This window comes from Convolutriloba macropyga, chromosome 14, assembly GCF_964194025.1.
Source record: "Convolutriloba macropyga chromosome 14, txConMacr16.3, whole genome shotgun sequence".
Classification (NCBI taxonomy): domain Eukaryota; kingdom Metazoa; phylum Xenacoelomorpha; order Acoela; family Convolutidae; genus Convolutriloba; species Convolutriloba macropyga.
Window position 1 is genome coordinate 23,970,522 of NC_134481.1, and position 19,898 is coordinate 23,990,419.

Consider the following 19,898-nt stretch of genomic DNA (forward strand, 5'->3'; position numbering starts at 1 on the left):
AAGATGACAACAAGAATGACTTAGAACTTTTTCGATCGTTTTCTGCCTGTGTACTTCGAATCATTGGCGACTTGCTTGCCCTGTCTTCTCATTCGATCCTTCTTTTTCAAAACCCACTGCTTCCTCGTTAGTGTCTTTTTGTTAACTCGTCCTTGCCTCACCCTTTCGTTAGCTGTGTAGACACATTGACTTCCATCATCCTCCCCTAAAGCCTTGGGCATTTGGAAAGTTGCGTCACCACACGACAGTACAAGATACACCTTCTTTGCTTTAGAACTGTTCGGGAAATCTACCATCAACCCTCCATTGAAGCCAGCCCTGGTTGCTTGTTTCACAATCAATTCTGCTTGTTGAGGTGAGTCGGGGTAAAATTGTAAAACGACTTTCGAATTCCGTTTCATGCATGAGTAGAGAGTTGTAAAGAAAATAAAGAGACGTCTGAAGGGATTCTCGGCTGAAGAGTTTGAATTACAGAGCCATTGTAGCGCAGACACACTAATAGCACCATCGAACATGCCGGGTCGGAACATTCCAACGCCCTAAATCAATTAACATCTACATAAAGGGTAAACATACCCGGCAGATTGTCGGAAAATAGCCGCCGTTGATTCCCATAACCAAGATTGGGATTGAAAGAAGAGAAAAACTAATGAAAAAAATGGCTTTGTACACAAGCAATTTTAAAATGCGAATTATTTTGATGTCATTTTGAAGCTGAACATACTCCTGCTAGAGGCTAGTATCAATACCAATAAGTTCCGAGTAACGGATATCTAAAATTGGGCTTTATGGGTTTATCCCATTTCTGTTTCTGATTTCGTTTTTTGATGCTGAGTCTGTTCATTTTGAATTGCTTTGCTGAGCAACTGATGTTCAAAATCACTTTTAGCAGAATGAGAGAAGAGTGAAACTAGCCTAGAGATGTCACAAGGATTTCGAGCAAAATGTTGAACAAGCTGTGAACAAAGGTAAAGAGCAAAAATTTTAATTCGACGAAAAAACGTTGTTTTTTTTAGTCGAATTAAAATTTTTGCTCTTTACCTTTGTTCACAGCTTGTTCAACATTTTGCGTGAAATCCTTCTGACATCTCTAGGCAAGTTTCACTCTTCTCTCATTCTGCTAAAAAAGGACAACTACTGCAAAAGTTTAAATATACCCATTAACCCACGCACAAGCCCTGAAAGAAGTTTATTGGCCAATAAAGATAAGAAATCGAGAAATATGACGAATCTTATATAAAGTAGAAAACTGCGCCTTTTCAAGTTTTTCAATTTGCAAAAATAAACCATTTTTGTGACTCCAAATCTGACCAGTAACCCATCTGCAAGACCTAAACAAATTTCATAGGCCCGTAAAGATCAAAAACGAGGAGAATGACAAAAAAATCTCAAATTCTAAAACAATTGAAAATTTTAATGCAACGTTGCTAAAATTTATGATAATTGCGTAATGAAGATCGAAAAACTAGGAACATGATAAAACTTGAAAAATCTCAAAACTTATCAAAGCTTAAAAAATGCATAAATTCTTGAAATTAAAAGGTTGAAAACCGTACCGTTGCCCCTACCACCTATGCGGTATCAAACTGTCAAACCAAGAGGAGGATCCCTGGCCGTTGAGGCAACAAAAACTGAACAAAAGAAACATTTTAAAGAAAACCGGAAAAAAATTGCCAATTTTATCACAAAATTGTGATATAATAATGTTGAATACTATCCATTGGCACTAGAAAAGATGCAGTAACCAGTATAAAACTCTAGAATAGTTGCTCTAGCTCCTGGGTTGAAAGTTTTTAAAATAAAGGGAAAAAAAATCGAGTTTCATGAAAACACCGGTAAAATTTGTGATATTGAAAAACCAAAAACCATTCCATTGCCAACAAAAAGCATTTAGTATTATCAAACTCTAGAGGAGGCTACCTGGCCCCGAAGGGTCGAGAAAATAAATGAAAATGACAAAAAATTTCAGAACCCTTTGAAAAAAATTCAAGTTCTATAAAAAAAATAGCAACAATTCGTGATATCAAAATCTTGAAAACCACTCCTTTGCCCTAAACAACTATGCAACAACAGGCTATCTATCACTGGAGAAGGTTCCTTGGCCCGTGGGGATAGGAATACTAAAAAAACCGACCAAAACTTTTAAAACGCTTGAAAAAATACAGTTGCTATTTTTTCAAGCGTTTTAAAAGTTTTGGTCGGTTTTGGTCACACAAAAAATTGCTACAATTCGTAATATTAAAATCTTAAAAATCATTAAATTGCCGCTAAAAAATATGCACTAACCTATTATCAAACCCCAAATGAGGTTCCCTGAACACTGAGACCGCAAAAACCAAATGAAAAAAAAATTAAAAACAAAAAAATTCCAAAAGTTAGTATCCTTTTCAGTGTTTATCATTGCAGCAGAAGATCGATTGAGTGTTTATCATTGCAGCACCAAAACATATATCTTAAAAAATGGTCAGAAAAAGTAATTGTGTCTTGCAGGAGATCTCTATCAATTTTGACAAACGTCAATTTAAAACTGATCAAACCGAAAAATGAAAAAATTATTTCACCAATTTGGGCTCAAAAACTTAAAAAATGACCCTTTTAACCTTGAATTTAGGCCTTCCTAGGCGGCTTCAGCACTCTAAGCAGTTAAAAGACTACAAAAACCTACCTCTATAAGCACTCGAAGGACTACTTAAGCCCACTTTGGGCTTCTAATGAAACTTAATGCCCGCTGGGCTTTACGTGTTTATCCCGTTTTGAAAGATCAAGGTAATGAAAATAGTGCGAAAACATCTTACCAAAAAAAACATAGCAGTACAAGTCATGAAATACAACTCAAAGATTTGAATGAAAAACTCAGATGTACTCCACCTGACCAGCAGATGAATTGAACAATACAAGCCAGAAGATAAACAAAATCATTTTAAAAAAATTGAGAAACTAAAAGAATCAATACTAACTAAAAATATACTCATCTCTTGAAGATTTTAAACCTAAGGCAAAATTTTTCCCTTTAAAAATACTTATTTCAAAAATATGTTCAAAGCCATTTTTTCCTGAAATCAGTTCAGTATTATATCTGCAAGACCTGAAAAATATTCATTGGCCCTTGAAGATCGATTAACTCGAAAATGACCAAATAATTTAAGAAAAAGAAATCAATTGCAAACTAAAAGGAAATATTACTGAAAATTGTGATATAAATATCTTCAGACTGATTTCTGCGTCTCTAGAAACTATTCAGTACCCCAATTCCAAGCTTTAAAAAACTCATTGGCTCATAGATCGATCGGCAGTAATTTTTAGAAAAAATTTCAAACCTCAAAAAATAGAAACTTTCTATTAAAATGTTGAAAGCCATTCAACTGCCCAAACCATTGAAACTAAAAGACTTGCAGTAACTTTTTATCAGAACGTGTAATAGGTTTTCTTGCAGTTGAGAATGGACAAATATCAAAAACTGACAAAAACTTTAGGAAAACTTAAAAAAACTCCAGATTTTATAAAAAAAAAGCTAAAAATCGAGACATTAAAATGTTAAAAACCATTCCATTGTTACTAGAAGCTATCCAGCGGCCTATTAACAAACCTCAAAGGATATGGCCTGGTCCCTGAAGCTGGAAAAACTGAAAAAAGACGAAAATTTTCAAAAACCTGAAAAAGGCGAATGTTGTCAAAAAAAAATTGCTGAAATTTGTGATATTCAAAAGTTGAAACTCATTCCATGGCAACTAAAAGTTTTTCAGTAACTTATTATCCAACACCTAATGAGGTTTTCTGGCCCCTGGGACTCAAACAACGAGAATTATGATAATGAATGTCAAAAAATAAGAAAAAAATGAACGTTTTGTCAAAAAATGCTAAAATTCAGGATGGCAAAATTTTCTGGCCCCTGGGACTCAAACAACTAGAATTATGATAATGAATGTCAAAAAATATGAAAAAAATTGAAAGTTTTATCAAAAAATGCTGAAATTCATGATGGCAAAATGTTGAAAACCATTCCATTACCACCAGAAACTATTAAGTAATCTAGCATCAAACCCCATATCAAACCCTAGAGGAGGTTTCGTGACAATTAGGGCTGAAAAAACTCACAAAAACCAAAAATTTTCAAAAAAACCTGAAAAAAATTGCAAAAATTAGTATCATTTTGCGTGTTTGTAGTAACAAAACAAATAGCTCATAAAATGGTCATAACAAGCAATTTCGCCCGCAAAAGGTCTTCATCAACTTTTAAAGTTCAGCCCAAGTCTAATCACAGAAAAAAACTAAAAAATCACAAAAAACATGAAAAATTGCACCATATTGAGCCCAAAACTCCTAAAAATGAGCTTTTAATCTTAAATTAGGGCCATCCCAACAGCTGCATCACTATAAGCACTCGAAGGACTACTTAAGCCCACTTTGGGCTTCCAATGAAACTTAATGCCCGCTGGGCTTTACGTGTTTATCCCGTTTTGAAAGATCAAAGTAATGAAAGTAAATGAAAACATCTTACCAAAAAAAAACATAGCAGTACAAGTCCTGAAATACAACTCAAAGATTTGAATGAAAAACTCAGATGTACTCCACCTGACCAGCATATGAATTGAACAATATCGAGAAATATGACGAATCTTATATAAAGTTGAAAACTGCGCCTTTTAAAAGTTTTTCAATTTGCAAAAATAAACCATTTTTGTGACTCCAAATCTGACCAGTAACCCATCTGCAAGACCTAAACAAATTTCATAGGCCCGTAAAGATCAAAAACGAGGAGAATGACAAAAAATCTCAAATTCTAAAACAATTGAAAATTTTAATGCAACGTTGCTAAAATTTATGATAATTGCGTAATGAAGATCGAAAAACTAGGAACATGATAAAACTTGAAAAATCTCAAAACTTATCAAAGCTTAAAAATTGCATAAATTCTTGAAATTAAAAGGTTGAAAACCGTACCGTTGCCCCTAACACCTATGCGGTATCAAACTGTCAAACCAAGAGGAGGATCCCTGGCCGTTGAGGCAACAAAAACTGAACAAAAGAAACATTTTAAAGAAAACCGGAAAAAAATTGCCAATTTTATCAAAAACTTGTGATATAATAATGTTGAATACTATCCATTGGCACTAGAAAAGATGCAGTAACTAGTATAAAACTCTAGAATAGTTGCTCTAGCTCCTGGGTTGAAAGTTTTCAAAATAAAGGGAAAAATTCGAGTTTCATGAAAACACCGGCAAAATTCGTGGTATTGAAAAACCAAAAACCATTCCATTGCCAACAAAAAGCATTTAGTATTATCAAACTCTAGAGGAGGCTACCTGGCCCCGAAGGGTCGAGAAAATAAATGAAAATGACAAAAAATTTCAGAACCCTTTGAAAAAAATTCAAGTTCTATAAAAAAAATAGCAACAATTCGTGATATCAAAATCTTGAAAACCACTCCTTTGCCCTAAACAACTATGCAACAACAGGCTATCTATCACTGGAGAAGGTTCCTTGGCCCGTGGGGATAGGAATACTAAAAAAACCGACCAAAACTTTTAAAACGCTTGAAAAAAATAGCAACTGTCACACAAAAAATTGCTACAATTCGTAATATTAAAATCTAAAAAATCATTAAATTGCCGCTAAAAAATATGCACTAACCTATTATCAAACCCCAAATGAGGTTCCCTGAACACTGAGACCGCAAAAACAAAATGAAAAAAAAAATAAAAACGAAAAAATTCCAAAAGTTAGTATTGTCAAAAAAATTGCTGAAATTTGTGATATTCAAAAGTTGAAACCTATTCCATGGCAACTAAAAGTTTTTCAGTAACTTATTATCCAACACCTAATGAGGATTTCTGGCCCCTGGGACTCAAACAACTAGAATTATGATAATGAATGTCAAAAAATATGAAAAAAATTGAAAGTTTTATCAAAAAATGCTGAAATTCATGATGGCAAAATGTTGAAAACCATTCCATTACCACCAGAAACTATTAAGTAATCTAGCATCAAACCCCATATCAAACCCTAGAGGAGGTTTCGTGACAATTAGGGCTGGAAAAACTCACAAAACAAAAATTTTCAAAAAAACCTGAAAAAAATTGCAAAAATTAGTATCATTTTGCGTGTTTGTAGTAACAAAACAAATAGCTCATAAAATGGTCATAACAAGCAATTTTGCCCGCAAAAGGTCTTCATCAACTTTTAACGTTCAGCCCAAGTCTAATCACAGAAAAAAACTAAAAAATCACAAAAAACATGAAAAATTGCACCATATTGAGCCCAAAACTCCTAAAAATGAGCTTTTAATCTTAAATTAGGGCCATCCCAACAGCTGCATCACTATAAGCACTCGAAGGACTACTTAAGCCCACTTTGGGCTTCTAATGAAACTTAATGCCCGCTGGGCTTTACGTGTTTATCCCGTTTTGAAAGATCAAGGTAATGAAAATAGTGTGAAAACATCTTACCAAAAAAAACATAGCAGTACAAGTCCTGAAATACAACTCAAAGATTTGAATGAAAAGATCAGATGTACTCCACCTGACCAGCATATGAATTGAACAATACAAGCCAGAAGATAAACAAAATCATCTAAAAATATTGAGAAACTAAAAGAATCAAAACTAACTAAAATATACTCATTGCCAAAACTCTTGAAGCTTTTAAACCTAAGGCAAAATTTTTCCCTTTAAAAATACCTATTTCAAAAATATGTTCAAAACCATTTTTTTCCTGAAATCAGTTCAGTATTATATCTGCAAGACCTGAAAAATATTCATTGGCCCTTGAAGATCGATTAACTCGAAAATGACCAAATAATTTAAGTAAAAGAAATCAATTGCAAACTAAAAGGGAATATTGCTGAAAATTGTGATTTAAATATCTTCAGACTGATTTCTGCGTCTCTAGAAGCTATTCAGTAACCCAATTCCAAGCTTTAAAAAACTCATTGGCTCATAGATCGATCGGCAGTAATTTTTAAAAAAATTTTCAAACCTCAAAAAATAGAAACTCTTTCTACTAAAATAATGAAAGCCATTCGACTGCCCCAGACCATTGAAACTAAAACTTTTTATCAGAACGTGGAATAGGTTTTCCTGCAGTTGAGAATGGACGAATATCAAAAACTGACAAAAACTTTAGGAAACCTTAAAAAAATTCCAGATTTTATAAAAAAAAGCTCAAAATCGAGACATTAAAAAGTTAAAAACCATTCCATTGTTACTAGAAACTATGCAGTGCCCTATTAACAAACCTCAAAGGAGATGGCCTGGTCCCTGAAGCTGGAAAAACTAAAAAAAGACGAAAATTTTCAAAAACCCGAAAAAAGGCGAATGTCAAAAAAAAATTGCTGAAATTTGTGATATTCAAAAGTTGAAACCTATTCCATGGCAACTAAAAGTACTTCAGTAACTTATTATCCAACCCCTAATGAGGTTTTCTGGCCCCTGGGACTCAAACAACTAGAATTATGATAATGAATGTCAAAAAATATGAAAAAAATGAACGTTTTGTCAAAAAATGCTAAAATTTATGATGGCAAAAAGTTGAAAACCATTCCATTACCACCAGAAACTATTCAGTAATCTAGCATTAAACCCCATATCAAACCCTAGAGGAGGTTTCGTGACAATTAGGGCTGAAAAAACTCACAAAAAACAAAAATTTTCAAAAAAACCTGAAAAAAATTGCAAAAATTAGTATCATTTTGCGTGTTTGTGTTTGTAGTACCAAAACAAATAGCTCATAAAATGGTCATAACAAGCAATTTTGCCCGCAAAAGGTCTTAATCAACTTTTAAAGTTCAGCCCAAGAATCAAAGAAAAAAAACTAAAAAAAATCACAAAAAACATGAAAAATTGCACAATATTGAGCCCAAAACTCCTAAATATGACCTTTTAACCTTAAATTAAGGCCATCCCAGCAGCTGCACCACTATAAGCACTTGAAGGACTACTTAAGCCCACTTTGGTCTTCTAATGAAACTTAATTACCGCTGGGATTTACCTGTTTATCCCGTTTTGAAAGATCAAATTCATTGAAAAATGTGTGAACACATCTTAAAAAAAACACAGCGCACCAATACAATTCAAATTCTTTGAATTGTAATAAATACAGAACCCCAATACAATCCAGTTCTTGGATCGTAAATAGGAGAGCTAAATAGCCGGCTGAAAAGCTGAGGCGGCTATTAAACAGTAAAAATATAGTAACATAGCCGGCAGATTGCCAGAATAGCTGCGAAAGAATAGACCTGCCTGCCATATAGTAGAGATAGAAACAGATACAGATCTAAATCGAAAAATCGACGCCGCTCAAAAAACTAGGTTAAAAACATTCAGCGATAAAACACTTGTTAAAATTCATTCCACAGAAGCCTCTTATTAGGGACCTTTACTGCACATATGAGTTCCTTTGACCTTAAACAAATTCAAATTAAACTTAAGTTTTAAAGTGCAAAAGTCATTTTATTGAGTGAGGTAAGTCACGTATGACCAAAATCTAATCACGCAAATAACCTAAAAACTTTTGCTAAAGCGAGTGAGAAATGACGTCACGCGCGCAAATGCCGTTAGTGAGAGGAGGAAGTCATTCAGAAAATTTGACTTTCTCAGCTTTGCTGTGAACAAATGTAAAACGAAAAAAGAGCGTCAGACGACGAAACAAAAAAACATAGCCGGACAAGTCTTGACGTACAATTCAAAGAATTTTCATTGACTTAACAAACAACTAGACCTAGACCGGACAATGAGTGAATTGGGAAAACCATTTCTAAAAAAATCGGATGAAAAAAAAACAGAAAATCAATGACAAAATGCTGCTAGGGAGATTAAAAAAAACCACTAAGGAGATATGTAATTTTGATTGTAACAAAAAACTAGGTCCAGAATGAGCTGTGAATGGATTGGGAAAACTACTAAGCAAAAATCCGATCCAAAAAATCGAAAAAACAGTAAAAATCAGAGTGAAATTGTCGCATGTGAACAAAAAACCACTACCCAGAAACCGAATATTTTTGTTCAAACACCGTTTTCTCACTCTACTTTAAAATTAGAGTGAAAAAATTCACGCCGTAAAACTACTCGCTTTTCCGCTCCATTTCCTGTTTCGGCGTGACCAAAATCACCACTCCAATTTGACTCCAAAAGTCATGAAAATGTGTGAACAGATCTTAAAAAAAAACATAGCCGGAAGAATTCCGGAAACGACTCGAAGTGAAAATCCATTTAAACGCCATCCAACTACTCATCAAACGAAACGTGCCTTCAATAATTTATGATTATCTTGAAACAAAGTCATGTAACAAAAAAGTAAAAACAATAAAATCAAATCTGTTAAAATATGATAAATAATCTGATCAAATTTTGTTATAAATTGAGATCCCGAAAAAACGATCTCTGCCAAAATAACTTCATCAAAACAACTAGCACTTAAAAAAACCACTTATGTGAGTTTTGAAAAAATACTTTAGGCTAAATTATGAAAAAAAAAGCTCTTAAAAGCAACTTTCACTGAAAAACTGGAAAAAGTTACTAAATTTTTTAATATTTCAAATAACATATAAATCCAAAGAAAAATTCCCTTCAGCCAATAGGGTATCCAGATGCTCGCAAAACAATAGGCAAGTCATAATAGGCAAAGAAACTTAGCTAAAAACAGGAAAAAAAACGAAAAAGTGCAAAAAATTCAGAAAAATAGTTCCAATTTTCGCCATTTTTTTGTCATAATTCTCAACAAAATGATTCTTACCCACAAAGCTGCAACCAATTGTTATCATAAATTTTCTCAAGTAGAAGGGGTTTCTTCAATACCCATTTGAGCCAGTGAAACAAAATAATCGTCAAAAAACCGCAAAAATTATCCCGAAAATCGGCAAAATACATTAAAAACCTCCAAATTATCATAAAATTCATATGAATTTCCAGAAACCTTCAAACCACTACTAAAACCAGCCTAAAATTAAAACAAAATCATAACCAAACCTCTTAACCAAAATAATGAAAAAAAAACTGCTTTAAAATGCCGCACGTGAACAAAAAAATTTCGCTGGCTTAGAGAAAATTTTTTCACACATCAATTTTTCGCTCTCTCAAAAACAGCGGTATGAACAAAAACCACTCTCTTTTCACTCCGCTCTTCACTTTTGTTCAGCACTAAAATCACTTCAAATTTTTTCACGCGTTTCATTTCCCGCTTTAAAAATCTCTCCAATGAAATTGATTAAAAAAAAGGACTTCTCCAATACACCTCTTCGAGTCGTAAAAAAAGAGAGCGCCCCAATACAATTCAAGTTCTTTGAATTGTAAAAACCAAGAGCACCGCAATATAGCTTCGCTCAGCTCCGCAGCTATAAAAAAGTGTAGAATCAAGTTTGAACCCTGACAACACTTGAAAAACTCACTAATCGTTAAAGGTATGCTCTAATTGTATGATCCTAACTGACCTCAAAAATATTGAGAGCTCCCAACCTATGATAGCTAGTCAATTTTTAGGGTTTCTAATTGACTAGCACTCATTGGGAGTGCGGTAAGCCCAGCATTATTCAAATATTCTGCTTTCATTACGCTTCAATATGTATTAAAGGCCATAAACACAAAAACAGCCAACTAATGGCGGCTTAAAACGTGGCTGATGGCTTAAAATACTATTAGATCTTATTATAGACCATTACTATTTGTTGCCTATTGGAGAAGGTAAAATCTTACAATCAGAGCCCAACATCCAGTCTCGTAATCAGACACAATAATATGAAGTTTAATCACTTTCAAACCCGAGTCCCTGTTTGGTTTTGAAAAGTTAAAATGACCGTTAATGATTACAGGTTTGTAGCTTTGTTAACAAGCCATAAAAGGGGTCAAGTGAGCAACAATTTGCGCTTAAAACTCCGACTCTCGTTTAAGAGCAATAAATTAGTTGATGACTATTAAGTACGTAAGGTTTCAAACACAGAGCATTGAACACCTGCCATAAAGTCAGTGTATCTCCACATTTTGACCGTTGTGTTCTGCTTCTACAACCTTAGGTGGTAGTAGTAATAAAAGAGGCTTTAAGATTTAAATAGAATCTTGGGGTTTGCACCCTAGTTTGATTTGAGTGTTATTTTCTGTTTGGATTACAACTGCCACAAAAACGGCGTTTTACAGCTTCATGTATCTATTTCTCGGTTCTCCGTTTGAAAAGAGTGCCAATCGAGCTTCGTGAGATCACTTTTTGTCAATTCCTTTGTTTCCTGCATCATTTTACGTGATATGATATAGTTAAATTGAGCTATTTTACCGAAATCTGAGCTCCTTTCTTAGGTAATCATTTAGGAACTGCCAGTTCACTTCTTTCGCCCCCTCGTCTGATGAAATTTTTCGTTATTCAAACTAGTAACACTGATTTCAATGGCTTCAAATTGAAAGAGTCTGCATAGCTATAAGAATTTTGCACTGTGATTGGGTCTGGTTGTTGATAGAAAATATAAACAGCAGCGGACCCCACGGTTGACCCTGTGGTACACCACCACTAGTAACAGAGCAGTCTTCCGATTTAGTTTTTGAATGCTTTTTCTCTAGGTTCGGTAGGCTTCTGCTTGAGACCTCACTTATTTCGTTGCACTTTTGAGCTCCTCAAGGCCTTCATCAATTACCCAGCATCTATTGGCGTCTTCAGATCTATTACTTGCAACCATATCAACAACCACATGCTTGAGGACAAAGCAGATTATTACCACACAAGAGATTAGACTGATAGACTGAACCCACCTTGATATGGGGTTAAGACGATTTTACACGAGTTCTTTTGAGCAGTATTTACTCATAGACAGCTGTTTGGTGTTATTTAGTGTTTTCCGAGAATTATTCAGATACGAAGTGTGGTAATACTATTAAACAAGGACTAGATTAGTAGCGAATTGGAATAATTGATTGCTTTTCCAATTAATTTCAACTATGCAACCCAATGATTGCGGGGACGTTTCAAAACAATTAAATGATTGGTAATTTAATTGCAATTATTTCCGAGTTTACATTTCAAAATTATATCCTGAAACGTTGAAAAATAAAGATGACTCCCAAAATTTAAAACGCCCGATCAATCATCGTGAAATGAATTAAGGACGCCTAATACATATAGCGTTTGGGTTTGAATTTCCTTCTAACGCATATGACCACGAGCACGAGTACACGAGACTTGACTATAGTTTACCGTTATGTACTCACAAATAAATTTAGTCGCTGCCTTTAAATCTCCAATTCATTGGAACTGTGCCCATTAAGCGATAGCTTTGAACGCCCAATTAACCGATTGCTTTGGTTTTCGACAGCCAATTTAATTGCAATCAATTATTCCTATTCACTGGTATTATTATTATTTTTAAGTAACCATGTAAATTATTCTGATTATAACTCTCAGGTTCAATATCCGCATGCTTTCAAATAAATTCATTAGCCACAATATGTATTGTTAATATAATACTCTTAAAATTGTTGCTGTTCGTTCTCATAAAAAATAGTAATTGAACGCTCCTATTTACCTGTTAATGGGTATTTTCTTGTGCTGCTCGTGCAAAAACCGGGTTAAAACATTTATAAAACAAGTTTTAATGTTCAAAATATTGACTGAAGAGGGCGATTTGTTCCATTTTCGAACGCATTTCAGGATTGATAATTTGTTACTCCGCTTCATTTTCGTTCTTTGATTTGTTCTCTGCTGTCCAGTTTTCCGGCCTTTAGGCGACTAGTAAACATTTTATATTTTGAAATTTTCGGATCTTCCAGGTCTTCTATATATGTTTGAAGTTTCATTAAGATAATTTTCCGAGATAAACAATTCAGCTGTCATGATAGGGTGTTTAATGAGAGGAGCAATAGAGTGGTCAATTTAATGTCGAAACTAACGCACTTATATTTCTAACACACTTATATTCCTCAGTTAATTTATCTATTCATGAGGCTCATGTTTTTTGCTGTGAGTTTGACGGAATATTCTGCTGAAAGAATGACGAGAGAGTACAAAATACTTAAAAAACTAAAATACTAAAAAATTAAGTTTACGTGATTTTCAAAGCTAAGTTTTGAATCAATTTCTGCTCCTAGATAACGATAAGCATGAGCTGAATTAATAACTTCACCATTAAAAAAAATCTCTGAATCTGAAATACGATTTGTACAGAAAAATTCTCTGTCAGGTATTTGTCGGTTTCTTCCAGTTCTTTCTAAACTTTCAATTGAATTTTTAAGGCGGCTTTACACACCTCAGACACTCTTTTGCCAACCTGCTCAATTATGTTTGCAATGATGTCGTAAAAGAACCATGTCTTCAGACTTTGCCGAGCGAAAACTTCGCAAATGGAAGTACCACTACTGATAAAGACGCTCAACTATATACCAAAGCGAATGGCTTCTTCAAGCTAGTGGAATCACGTTTCAGCAAAAAGTTCTTTGATGTGAAAGTTCATTCCGTATGCTAAGAGCTGCCCAGCCCAAGAAGCATACCGTTTTCCTACAAATATCATGATTCCATTAAAAAGCTGAGATACTGCAACAATTATTTTAATCGTCTCTCGAGCTCGATAACGGCAAAAAATAAAGTGCAACACTTTTACAGAGATATCAAAATCTTTTGAAGAGCTGAACTAAATAAAAGAATAGCATCAACAGATTAGAGACAAATGTATCAACAAAACGATGCAAATTCCACCTTTCAACTCTCTTCAGATTTGTTTGAAAATGTATTGAACCGTTTAGTTCTTACAAAACCTGGAGAAACAACAACAAGTCCTACGGAAAAAAGTGGATATCTAAAGAGTTATTGAAACTTATTAACAAAACATCCAAACTTTAATATTTTGAAGGAAACAGAAGGCAGATGTTTCTGTTGATAAAAAATTCAAAATAATCAGCAAAGCCACGAATCTACAGTTGAGACAATCAAGTAATGAGTATACAAAACAAATGTTCGAGACTCTTCCTGATTCAAAGCAAAAAAGGAGATTATGAGAACAAAATTCCACCACGAAGTGAAACAACAACATTTCCCAAATTCTGCACAATAAAAATATTTTAAAAGATATTTTAATAATATAAATATAAGAAATAATAATAAATATAAAAATAATAAATATTTTTATAATATTTTATAAGAAACAGGTTGCTAACATGTTAAATTAATGTTTTTCAAGATTAGGTGTATAGGAAGGGTTGAAAGAAAATGTGGAGCTACCTAATTTCATTTAACGAAAAAGGTTTTTTTCATTTAGATTCATAACGAGAACAGTTATATGATGTATTAGAAATCCCGAAAGAAAAAAAACGAAAACCAAATTTAAGGAGAAATTAATTCGAGAAATGATCAGATTATATGAACTTGTTCCAATAGATAAACAAGTACAAGACTTTAGAAATTATTTCTACTAGTAATTTAAGGATAAAACTATTCATATGTTTATAAGATGGTTCTTAAAATGTATTTGTTAAACCAAATTTTTTGTTACGTTTATAAAAAATTTGAATTTACATTTTATAGATTTAATATATTTTCATTACTTTCAAATTTGCAAATAATACTAGTGTGCAAACAAGACGGGCTTTACTTTTCCGTTGATTTAGAACTATGGATGATATTTAACGCAACATGTCTCTTGCTTCACTAACCTGGCCGAGATCACTTTGTATGACATCACCCTCCATTTCACGCTCTAAAGCAACGTCAAGCATAGCTTGACTTATATCACATCCAACCCAAAAATGGCCATTTTCTTCCAGTACTTCTCCACTTAAACCTGAACCACATCCGAGATCAAGAATGAGGGCAGGACAATCTTCGGGTAAGGCTAGTAGCTCAAAGGCACGTTCTGACATCTGCTGCTGCACTTCAATAATCCTACTGTTTGAAGTATATTTTTTGGCTTCATCAATATTATAAAACAATTCAGGCGGTCCGGAGTCCTCAGGACGCGGCATTCTATCTAAAAGAAGGCAAATTAAAAGCACTTTTGCGAAAACATGGATCTGGTTCTTCTCATTATAGTCCAACCCCCTCCATGAAATTATAGCCCCCCCCCCCCCCATTATGTGATAATTACCATGTTTGGGGAGGAGGCTATTGGTTATCTTACCACTAAGCTGGGGGATATAGGGAAAGACCCCATGGATCTAGCTGTGCTAGCAGCGATCATAAAGCATACCAGGTTTTTTGGTTCATTGCAATTTTCCATTCAATCATCTGGAGCATTATTGTTGCTTTGGGGTTTTACAGCAACGGTAGTTGGTGCAGATGGGAGCAGTATGTGAAAGACAATTATTCTTGAGATATGTAGACGATATAATTTGCACGAAAAATAGTGAACCGGACACCTTGCTCAGAAAAGTAAACACTTTTCATAGGAAATTGGAATTCAAAATGGAAAAACCTGACGAAAATGGTAATTAGACTTTTTAGACATGAACATCAATGTAAATAGCTGTAAAGAAATTAACTGCGAGTGGTACAAGAAACCAACAGATACGGGAGTTGTCTTGAATTTCCGTAGCTGTGCATCAATCCAACATAAGAAGAATATTGTAGAAGGGACTGTTCACCGCGTTTTTAGAAGCACTAGCACATGGCAAAATTTTGACAAAGCTCTGAAGAAAAATGAGAGTGAAAAATTTAAAAAAGAAATGTCAATTTAAAACTTTCTTATGAGCGTTTTCGAACTCCGAGTTCATCGTCAGGTTATAAAAAATACAAAACGCTAAAATGAAAAGCCAGAAAAAAAATGCAAATCACTAAAATCACTCATTCAAGGAAATTTAAAATGAATTATTACATCTAGAGTCGTATTTATAAAACTTTACGTTTGAGTAAATATACATTTTCGGTTTGATGTAGAAGATGCATATCGACATGTTTTTTATTAAAAACCTTCATAAATTACGTTAAACTTACTCTGGTTTTGTTTAATTGTAATTGAAATTTTCAAAACGGGCCTTCCTTCAAGTTGGAATTTCATCTGCAAACTAAACATTCAGTGTCAATTCTCGTGTTAGGTATGTTTCGCGCGTGTTGATGGCTGGTTTCAGTGTTTTTATATAGAGCTCTCCTTTTTGTTCTAGGCATGTCTGGTTTCTCGTACCTAGCAAAAAGCGATCGCAGGGCACTGTTAATGGCTTCCTTTACGGGAACCTTGATTTATAAACTTTTTACATGTAAGGATAGGATTTATTAGTCTTTTTCAAGTTGTATTTGCTAAACTGAAAAGCAACAAAATAAAATGCAAATCACTAAAATCACTCATTCAAGGATATTTAAAACGAATTATAACATCTAGAGTCTTATCTACAAAACTTTACGTCTGAGTAAAAATACATTTTCGATTTGATGTAGCAGATGCATATCGACATGTTTTTTATTAAGAAAACCTTCCACAATTACGTTAAACTTACTTTGGTTTGTTTAATTGTAAAGTTTATTTGTAAATTTTTGTTTCAAAACGTGTCTTTCTTTCAAGTTGGAATTTCATCTCCAAACTAAGCTTTCAGTGTCAGTTCTCGTGTTAGGTATTTGTCGCGCGTGTTGGTGGCTGGTTTCAGTGTTTTAATATAAAGCGCCTCTAGTGTCATTAACTTAGATTGGTTGGTGCACTGGTCTAATGTCTTCCACTGGAAAGCTGTTTTATCACCGTTACACTCAATTGCATTTGTTCCCATCGGTGAGTCCGACTTGGCATGCTCTGCAACCTTTGTGGTAATATGTCGGCATGTCTGCCCTACATAGATGGATTTGTATCCATTACAAGTAAGTTCAAAAACCATTTGGGATTTGAGGTCTTTATAAAAAAAAACTAGACTTAATTCTAGGTAAGCAGCTCCTAAGTTTCCGAGTGGTGAAAATTGTCTGTACAGGATGAATTTTGTTCAGCTTCTTTACAGATTCATTAGAGATGTTGCCTCTATAGTGTAATACAAATGGTTGTTTCTCAGTATTATTCTGTTGTTTTACGGCTACACCCGCGTTATATCCTTTTCTTTGTTCTTTCATTCGCAGCTGGTTAATTGTATCCTTGACAACATTCCCTACTCAATGCCTAGGATATTGATTACGTACCAAAATTTCTCCATTTTTGTGTCAAGGCTTCGTAGAACGCTTCCCAATTGATGGTGGCTTGGCGGTGTATTGTTCAGTGTATAATGCTTTTCTTATGTTGAAGGGGTGCACAGCTACGATAGTTCAGAATTGTTCCTCTATCTGATGGTTTTTGATATCATGTGCAAAAAATTGTCCCCTCCGGTTGAACGTTAATTGACATGTCCTGAAATGGCAAACTGTTTTTATCATCTGTTGTTTCGAATGAAATTTGAAGATTTGGAAGGAGGTTATTGACCGTATCTAACACCTCTTTTGTGTGACCTGTAACTGTTTTCACAATAGCGCCGACATATCTTAGAAAAACTTTTGTTTCGCACGAATGGTTAATGTCAAACGTATCTTTCTCACGGCAGAAAGAGAACATCCAAAACTGGTTTTCGATGCTACCATATTCTGTGTTACTAATTTGCTGACATTTTGCGTGAAACCATCTATTGCAAATTTCACACACAACACCCCTGGAACGTGCTGTCACGGGATGTGCGCATTTGCGACAAGTGCCAAATTGTGTGCTGGTTTTACCTTTACGTGTCTGTAATTTCATTATGGCTCCCACGATTTCATTCAGATATTAGCCAAAATCACTGCCAAGGCCGCACCCATTGCCAACCCGTCTTTCTTAGAGTGCGAACATTCATTGCATTTGAAATGCACGTTTGTGACGGATAATTCGAGCAGACGTTTCATTGTTGTTCTAAGTATGTGTCGTTTATTGTACCTAGCAAAAAGCAATTGCAGGGCAATGTTATTGTCTTCCTTTACGGGAACGTTGGTGTATAAACTTTTTACATCTAATGATAGGATTTTTTCGTCTTTTTCAAGTTTTATTTGCTCAAGAGTCTTTCGTGCGTCATTGGTGTTATTTTCTATGTTTGCTCCTTCACTCCTTTGGAAAAAGGGTGTTAGAAACTTGTTAAGTTTATGGTAACAACTTCCCAAAATTGAGAGAACAGATCTCAGAGGTTTACTTTTTTTTGTACTTTAGCTAATCCATACAACCTGGCCGGTTGTGCTCCAGTGGACTTTAAAGCTTCGTAAACCGTAACCGGTATCTTTCTTCTTTTCCTCATATCCAAAAGTAAGGGAAAAATGAAAGTATTTGGCTAAAAAATCATTACCCTGAATATTGGACTTCCAAGAGAACCAACGATGCTTTACAGAAAATCATGTATAAACATGAATTGAAAAATGGAGGTGAAAAGGTACTACTTAGGGGACAAAAAATTCCAGCGAGAGATGTTAAACCACTATTCTTCCGGCAGTATTGAGGTAACATCAGCCTGCAATTGAAGCTAAAATTGAAGACGTGAGAATTGACCAACATATTCTCAACGCGAAAACTATTTACTTGCCTACCATCACTGAAATCTAGTTTTAATAGCAATCTGAAATCTAATGTGAAGTCTAAGGTTTACAACCTCAGTTGTTGTGGATGCAATTCCACCTATGTCGGACAAAAGTGTCGACATTTGGCTACCAGAATCTCTGAGCATCAGAAAACCGATTCACCGGTGGGAAAAAATGTAGTGAAAAGCCGTGGGTCTCTAACGGCCTTTAATTACAAGATAATTGATCAGTTCCAGGATAGAGGAAAACTTTTGACCATACAAGCTCTATACGTTAGTAGATTGAAGCCACAACTGAATACGCGGTACGAGTACAAGAGTAGGGAACTAACACTGAAAAATTAATGCTGATTTCATTTTCGGCCTAAAAATTTTCGAATGGCCATTCTAGCAACGTTACATTGTGGATCAAAACAAAAATCTGCTCTACAAAAATCATACAGAAAAAAGTTTATATTAAAAAAATTAAATTTCTTTTTAACAATTTAACAAACTTTAAATTTGAAGCCTGAAAAAATTTTTACAAAAATTCGAAGATGTAAATAGATAATCATGTAATGCTGCTGTATATATGCATATCTAAAAACATTTACTTAACAAGTTTTAAACTGCCGATGAAGCAAGTAATTTAACAATTGTATATAGACTTTTAACAGTTTTTAGCTATCTCATTAGTAGTGACTTATTAAATAGTTTGCGAAATATGGCAATCACAAAGTTGACCAGTACTGGTTCCAATTTAACATGTCGAAAATGCTCGTGAACACCTGATGAGACAACAAATTCTATTGGTTGTGACAAAAATGGATTCTGCGTACATACCACACGTGCACAATGAGTCCAACTGAAGGGTATGCATACATAGAATAGATTTAACTGAAGGCGTCTCCTGAATCTGCAATGATTCCACTATAGCCGCAAGAAGCTTCTGAGACTAAATACAACCACAGAGAACACATAAACAAAATCTACAGGAAATCAAAACTGCTTAATGTCAACAAAGATTCCCAAAGTTAAATACAAGTTTGGAAAATAAAAGTTCAGTTATACCAGAAATTCCCTCGCGAATACATTCAAAATATTTCGACATTATGCTGCATGAAATTACACTCCAAGAATCATAGGTTTTCTGGGAGAAAATGTAAACAGAGGCTCCAATATCAGACGATATCGGGTAAAGTTGACAAATCATCTTTCAAACGAAGTTTGCGTTTGGCAACATGATCTTCAACAATTCCTGGACGGTACAAAAAATGTCCGCACGCGCGCGCAAAATCAAGAATTTTAATCCAGACAATGAAGCAAAGACATTTGTCAGCAAATCTCTGACAAAAGAGGAACAAATCGAAGGAAAAGAATGTCTGCTCAAACGATATTAAAAGAAAAGATACTTGCGCAAAAAAATTCGGGTCTTTTGCAAAAAGGACTAAGTCAAAAATAATAAATAAATAAAAACAAACG

General features: G+C 34.3%; 2 protein-coding genes across 2 annotated transcripts in view; both read right to left on the reverse strand.

Moving 5' to 3' along the window:
• Positions 1-19,898, reverse strand: part of LOC142353713 (importin-8-like) — a 371,797-nt gene that overhangs the window by 222,608 nt on the left and 129,291 nt on the right. The window lies entirely within an intron of this gene.
• LOC142353701 (18S rRNA (guanine-N(7))-methyltransferase-like) lies at positions 7-14,926 on the reverse strand. Its single transcript, XM_075406024.1, has 2 exons — positions 14,616-14,926; positions 7-539 (listed from the first exon to the last, which is right to left on the reverse strand). The coding sequence occupies exons 1-2, from the start codon at positions 14,922-14,924 to the stop codon at positions 21-23; spliced, it is 828 nt and encodes a 275-aa protein (XP_075262139.1). The 5' UTR covers positions 14,925-14,926; the 3' UTR covers positions 7-20.